Raw genomic sequence first — 8,134 nt, forward strand, 5'->3', positions numbered from 1 at the left:
CAGCAAATTACGACTTTCTGCAGCTTATTTCTTTTGATTAAATAAGAAAAGCAATGCATGCCGCAAATGTTCTTTTTGCAGGCACAAACGTTGACATGATTACTGAACGATACAATACAGACACTAATGATTGGAGGACTCAACTTGTGTGTGTTGGTAGGAATGTCAGACGAACAAACTTTGCCAGTTGTTTTACATTGCACCGACACAGATAGGTCTTACGGCGACAATGGGACAGGAAAGGGCTAGGAGTGGGAAGGAAGCGGCCGTGGCCTTAATTAAGGTACAGCCCCAGCATTTGCCTGGTGTGAAAAATGGAAAACCACGGAAAACCATTTTCAGGGCTGCCGAAACGACGAACAAACTGACATATGTATCAAATTCATACACTGTGTACTGTTCACTTAGAGAAACTGGAGAAGACTTAGTCATACACCTCGTAAATTTCAGTATTTGTAACATCCTCTACCTGGATATTTTCCTTATATATAGCTACCATTACATACTGCTGACTGAATACTGCTGCCTTCTCTAAGTCCTCACTCTCTTTGTCCTTAATGATCTCTAGAAGGGCTTTTCTGTAGCCTCTTTGTGCCTTAAAGTACCTATACATATCCCTCCAATTCTCCCTAAAATTCATATGACTGCCAATTATGTTTGCCATCATGTTACAAAGAAGTTATAAATGATGATGATGATGATGATGATGAACAGAACTGGCGCATGTATTTGACAAGTATTTTTATCTTTCTTTCAGATGGTGTGCGAGTTCCACATAGAATACGAAGGTGAGATGGAAATGCAGTTTGAGTTCCTTATGGTTCCAGCCAGTCCGGTGAACTTAATTCTTCGAGACAGGCAATAAGAACTTCATCATGCGACTTTTTTACGTAGCAAGCAACGATTCTGTCATGAACTTCTCATGAACCAGTCCATCTCATGGCACTTTGGTGCTAAATATCTATTCATATTTTTATGAAGAAACGTTTAACAGAAGACAAAATGATGGAAGAACATCCATCAATCCTTAGAAATGCCTTGTTGAGTAGCAGGCACCTTTTGTTTTATGTATCTTTACTTGGCTGTTCCACTGTATGAAGAGACCACTGATTTTTTTTTTTAACAAGATTCATTCAAGAATTTATATTTTATTTATTAGATTGTTTTGAATCTATTGACCTTGGCCCTGAATTGCCTTCTGTACATCTGTCAATTTACAAATTAAAATGGTCATTGTCACAAATGACCATTTTGCATATTTTAATGAAAGTTCCTATCAAATGTACCGATAAACCCATAAATTGGGGAAGCCAGGAAATTACATGTTTAGTTCTTTGCATAAGGTAGGATGGTATATGTTGTGATCTTTGAACAGTTGGCAGGGGAGAGCATTTGGACCAAAAGCAAAAAGAATACCAAATTATATGGAACATCTGCTACATTGCCATGCTAAATATTCATTGTATTCATTTACATATTTCAACTGAAGTAAACTGTTCCTGAGGATGAAAAATCATCTAATGGCTGTTGAAGAATATTATTTTCTTTCTTTTCTTATTTTTCCTTCATTAAGACACGTGTCTAATGTATTCGCCAATATTTTTATCAATCTCTCCTTTCTTTGTCGAGTTACGGATTGTGGCTATGGCACATATTATAGAGCATTAAGGTAGAGAAAAATAAATAAATAAATAAATTGAACAGAAATGTTAACATCCTATATATAATATGTATAATTACTCATGATTAATTAAGCACAAAACTCACCCAGTTTACAGGCATACCCATACATATCCTGGACATCTCAAACAAATAAACCAATACTTGGCGTATGACATTTAATACCGGTATTGCCTTTTAGTTATTCCAGTATATGGAACTTTGTTTTATATAACTGAAAAATACCATATAAATTAAAATTTTGAATTGGTGTCAATTAGGCATACAATGTTAACATTTCCAATTGTAAATTAAATGAGTGTGCTACTTTAGTTGCATACAGTATTACATATTTTTAAGAAGTAATAATTTTTATATTCGTTGACTAAGTATTTTGAAACTTTAACATACGGGTAGTAACAGTGTGCCATATACTCCACTCAACAGAGGAAATCTGCTAAATGCCTGACAGTCCAGCCTGGACGGTAAAGTAAACTTGCGTCCTCATACCGAAGTAGTGCAGCTCTTTTCAGGCACACTGCTAATGTAGGTGAGCTGCATGAACCATTTTAACCATACACCAGCCCTCCTGCCATTCTTAATCTCTGGCAGTACTGGGAGTCAAACCCGGGCCTCAGAGGAGAGCAGCTAATGGTGTTAACCGATACACTACGGAGGTGGGCGATACATTCGGTGAGCAGTCAAGTTCATTAGAACTTCCCTCTGCTTACAGCAAGCCTAAGAACCATTACAATAAAATAGTTATTTGTTTGTATGCTGTTTTTACGTACCTAAATCTTCTACAAATTCTGTTCTCCACATGTAATTGCAAACTATGCAGTTCCACAGCAAATCCTTATTACAAAGTAAAATCATTCTTTGTCTTATATTTCCTATTTCCAACTTGCTTAGGTTGTCTGTATTCTGCCTTTGTTCATTCATTTCCTAAATAGGCCATAAGTATTATTCAATTAAAACATAAAATAATGTAGGAAACATAAATATTTTATGCTTACAAAATAACAGTGGTATAGATATTGGAGAGAATTGAACAACATGACATTCAAATTCAATTTAAACACACATGCTTATCCAGCTCTCATAATTATCTGAATGCAAATCTATTCCTAGCGTACACAGTTGCTCTAGTAAATCATTTTTATATCCTTTCTTTAATTTATTTGGTAGTTCAATGGAAAACAAAGTATTTGTGATGTTTCTATCATTAATTTATGACCAGACATAAACTGTAATAACTGTGTAATAACTTTATTGCTTTTTGGAAGTATGGCTTCTGTACCTTTCCTCTCAAACTCTGTCCTCTGTAAAGAAATCAACGATGTGGATTTTAACTGGGATGAATTTTTGAAAGATCACAACATATATACTATAATTTTGTTACATCTTGTGTTGTCTAATCGAGAGTATTAGAGGTTAAATGAAGAGCTGAAGGGTTGTTTTTCTGTGGAGCAGTGGAAGTTGGAAAATTGACCAAAGTTTGGTCAAATGCTAAGTTGTTGCCATTCTTTCCCATTGTAGCATTCAGAAATTACTTAGGTAAAGAATAGAAGAGAAATATTATTGTTAATGAATGGATATTCTTCTAAATGCATCAGCATGAGTGACAACCTTCCATAGGTAATGGAAGCTTCACCTTGAACCACCATATAGAGAATAAATGGAAGTGAGAGAAAGTGTATTCCTTAGGAACAAATTTTGAGATTTAGTTAATGTAATATGTTCAAGATGGTATTTTATTAAAAAGAAGTAGATTCTTGAATTATACTTACTGTAGTGATAACAAGAAACAATAAAATATATAGATTTTACTAGTTCAGGTAAATGAATTCTCTGATTGAAGTTCTTTTCATCACAAGCATGGTCATCATACTATTGATTGCTGGGATAAGAGCACTTGCACTTGAATTATAAGTCCAACAGGATTTAACCTGAGGTACACAAGTTGGAAATGGCATCAGAACACGAATCTTAACACTGAACCTACTGAAAACAGAGCAAGGATATTTTTATCTTTTGCCATACAGACTTGAACTCGCTGCATTATCTCTGCTACATTCCCTGATGCAGTTCCCTGACAGCAGTTTTCCTTCTATATGTTCTTTCTATGGTGGTTCTTTGAAATATTTCCTCTTGAAGCAGTTTTTATATTTGGAGAATATAAAAATGCAAGTTAGCAGAATTCATACCAAATTATTAATGTAAGACTGTAGTATACTAGAAGCATGTATTAAAGTTATACCATTTATTTGAAAAACTTAATCTGATATTGGCTGAGGCAAGTCCTTTTGTTTCTATAAAACTTGACTTAAAATACCACAGCAGAAGAAGTAAGTTTCCTTGTCCAATTGTAATATTTATTTATTTATTAATTTAGTTACTGACATGGGGTGCCCCTATGTCAGTTTTCAATTTTATATAATATTTTTGAAGAAAATTATCTGATTTGAGAGGTCATTCAAGCTGCAATGAAAGAATGGTATATTCTTAATTTCAGACGTCAGTGAATGTTAATTTTATACGCTTTATCAAGTGATGGAGTTAGGTGTGTTACACTTATAAACTATGGACCATTGCCATGAAGTAATTTATATATTTTGTACCTGTGTATAGCACTGTTAGAGGAGCCATCTGTAATCTTGCTAAGTTGAAACCAGATCATTTATGTGATAACTTAATATTCTTCTGGTAAGAAGTGATTGTTTTATGGGGGTTGAATTGTCACATAATAATATGAATTAGAGAGGACATGGACAGCAGTCACTTAACAAGTTATCGGTTTAACTATAGGGACTACTATTCCCCTCCAACCAGCTTGTTAAAATCCTTATGCTGTATGTTAATAATAGTAATAATAATAATTCATGATACTACACCAAGACCTAATCTCGTAATTTATTATAATTCCTGATATGTTGTGTGTAGATTTTGGGATATTATTCCTTGTTTGCATCTTTGACTGGCTGTGTTCATGTAATTCTTATCCACTGTAATCCAGCAAGTTTTGCTTACAGTATACACCATATAAATTTTAGACAGAAACTGAGCTAAAAGAGCTAGTGAGAGAATCTTGTCCAAAAAATGGAATTTAACAGTCTCATGTGATGTAGAATGTCTCACCTTTCACCCACTCTCCTCCCTATCAACAAATTTCAGGATGTAAATATGCTGCATCAGAACATAAGAGGCTGAAGTTTAATTCCCAATCACCTCAGTACTTTTAGTTCGCCAAGGTAATTAATGTCTGTAGTACATTTTAAAAGATGTTTCTATTCCTGTTATTTTTAATCTCAAGTATCACAACAAAATTATTACACACTACATGTGAAATAGTCTTATATTCTCTAGAGGGATTTCGGACAGAATTTTGTCAATGTCCAGAATTTACTGTACCTAGTTTAAACTGTACTGGTACATGTAAAATTTGTTGTCACCTAGTAAGTAAATCTTTAACCTTTGCAATATGTGACTCTTTAGAAGTTGGAGGATTATTGCGGGATATGATCTCTCCCCAGGAGATGTCTAAGTTACACAGCATATTCATATATCCTATATTTTGAATATATTTAATATTGTATGAATTGATTTTGACAACAGTACTTAGTCCTAATGCTTGTAGCAACATCATGTGACCAGTGACACTACAAGTATATTTTCAGGGAAGAATCTGAGATTCATAATGTCAGAGTGAATATTCTCTCACCTTACATAGTACGGGTATTATAATAGTGTTAGATAAACAGAAAATGGAAATGAGGCTTGACAGTCCTCTATGGAGGCAAGAACTACCAACCTGCCAAATCCATAATTCTACAAATTAAAGACAGCATAAATGTTAAATTGTCAGACATAGCACTGGTTTAACTAACTGCCCCCTACCTCTCATCTTACAGAGTCCTCTTGTTCCCACATGTCTGGGATAAGCTTGATGTAAACTCTTTTCATACAGCTGCAGTAGGCAACAATACTAAATAGCATAGTAACTACTACTGTAGATTTTAATTGCTGGTATTGAATAAAAAGAATGTCACTTCCTCAGCTGTTAGGCTGTGGTTACATATTTGAAGAATGTCTAAAATTCACCTACAATACAAAAGAATTACTCAAGACAGGCTGGATTGACCTTTCCTGCTTAAAAGGACTGCAGTCTATCTTGTGGAAATAGAATAATTGTGACAACAGAACTAGTTGCTGGTTTGAGTATTGAGATCATGACTTGATTGAAGTACAATACTTCCAGTTCTCGAAAAATTTATGCAGGAGCTCAAGTACAGTTCCACACTTTGTACAATATTACCTGCACAGTCAATCCAGCAAAGGATTTTTAGAAGACGTACTGAATTATAGATGAAATGTAGACAATGCTAAAAAATGTGACAAATGACTTTATACTGTACCTTGGAAAATGTTCAGTTTTCTATATTATGACAAAGTATCATAATGTTCACAATATTGACTGTATGTAGACTTCATTGATGAAGAATCAATGTGATTCTTTTATATGAATTAGTGCTATTTATATGCATTTGGACCTGCCAAACATTATTCAGCCATTTCCAAGATAATATGTAGGCTAATCTTATTCAGATTTTCTTCTTCTGCTTCTTCGTATTTTTATTTTAATGTGATTTGAAATGATTTTAAAGATTTGTGGAAGTTAGTTTTTATTTCTTTTTCTTACATTTCTTAATTGTTACTTAAGAAGTATTCCTCTTAAAAATGATATTGATTACTCTTACATATCACATTCCTGAACTAAAAGTTTGGTGTCATGTGAGGGTAATTCTGTTTCATACTCAATCATGTGGAAGTTAACTATGCTACAGTGCTATTCCTACTATCAACTTTATTTCATTTAAAGTCCAATTATTTAAAAGCTGGTAAAAACCCAAACCTGTCTTGATGTTTGATATATAACCAGACAGGTTAAAATATGAATATGCTGATGTTATACCAAATAACTCTGGGGACTTGATAAAGCCTGCAGCATATGTTGAGAGCATAGCTAGCTGAGTTACTCTTTTACAAAGACTGAAAGAAATCCTTGTAAACTACCAGAAATGTTCCATTTCTCCTTAACAAAGTAACATGAATACTATGGTGCTGAGTTTGATGCAAAACTATTGAAGTTTGTTCCTCTTTTGGAACATTTTTCTTCTTTTTGTAAATGACACTGGTTTCAATTAATGGAAATGGCTCTTCTAACTGTACTTTTTACTGTTGCAGAAAGTTGTAAATAGTCAATCTACAATGTGTACCTGATTATTATCCATACAATTCATTCCTGTAGTCTTACTCTCAACACCAACAACTTAGCTAAACAAGTGTTCTATATGTAATTATCCATATAAGATAAATAATAATTACCGTACCTATTTCTTCTAGTAGAGGACCTGGTTTAATATATTACAGTATGCTTTTTAGGTAATTGTCAAAATTTAGTGTTCTGCTCTTGTACATCTAAATTGAAATGCAAGTTCTTTGTTATCACTGATTGCACACTTGTTTAGTGTTTTGCTATGCAAAACCAAAGTGCTGAAAGTAGGACTCAGGAATAATGAATCATTCTTACTATTGTAGGTCTTACTTGTGTTCACTTAACATTATTGCATACATCTTTTATCAAATTCCCTATGCAATTTTGGTGTGAAAATTAATATATAAACCCAACTGATTCATTACTTTGATGCATATTACCCATCATTTAAAAGAATTATAAATGTTCGTTATCACTAGTAGTAAGTTTACCTTCAGTCGTAAGTACTGACAATGATTTACTATAATTTGGTGATATATGTTGATCAGGGAAACTATTGAAAGTACAGTAGTTTGTTGTTAGTCAAATACTCAGATTTATGTGTTCACATTTGAGTTTTCTGAACATGTCATGTATTACCATTCATAAAGGTCATATGTAAATGTTTTCCAATTTATTTTCATATAAGATATCATATATGTATTTATATCACTTCATTAGGCATGGTAGTAAAACTAATAAATAGTACTATTATATTTATTCACAAGGACTTTTGATTCATGTTTTAATTTCCAGATTAATCTGACATAACAACCCGCTAGGTTTATACCACACGAAATGAGACCAAGAGTCAGTTGTCTGTTCATATAATACAAAGCCAAATTCTTTGCAAAATATTGAAAACTAGCAGTAGGCCTACATGCAGCTCCATCTGCACTGAAGTCTGAATTTGAAATCTGATTTGAACACTACCAGTAACAACAGTAAACAGTCCAATAATAACTCGGATCAAACTCTGTTTTTCTTTGCAAGTGTTTTAATGTTGTACCAACTCAAATAGGTCTTTTGGCAACAATGGGATAGAAGATGCCTAGAGCTGGGAAGGGAAGGCTCTGGCTTTAAGGTACAGCCCCAGTATTTGACTGGTGTGAAAATGGCAAAACCATGAGAAACCTCCTTCAGGGCTGCCTATTGTGTATT

At 33.6% G+C, this 8,134-nt stretch overlaps 1 protein-coding gene across 2 annotated transcripts in view; it reads left to right on the plus strand.

The window, feature by feature from the left end:
* Positions 1-7,693, plus strand: part of shd (cytochrome P450 family 24 subfamily A member shade) — a 250,220-nt gene extending 242,527 nt beyond the window's left edge. For both annotated transcript variants that reach the window (XM_067142949.2, XM_067142950.2), the window contains exon 11: positions 758-7,693. In XM_067142949.2, the coding sequence (XP_066999050.1) occupies positions 758-865 (108 nt within the window). In that variant the 3' untranslated portion in view covers positions 866-7,693. The remainder of the gene's footprint in view (positions 1-757) is intronic.
* The last annotated feature ends 441 nt before the right edge of the window (positions 7,694-8,134 follow it).

Source organism: Anabrus simplex, chromosome 3 (assembly GCF_040414725.1).
Source record: "Anabrus simplex isolate iqAnaSimp1 chromosome 3, ASM4041472v1, whole genome shotgun sequence".
Classification (NCBI taxonomy): Eukaryota; Metazoa; Arthropoda; class Insecta; order Orthoptera; family Tettigoniidae; genus Anabrus; species Anabrus simplex.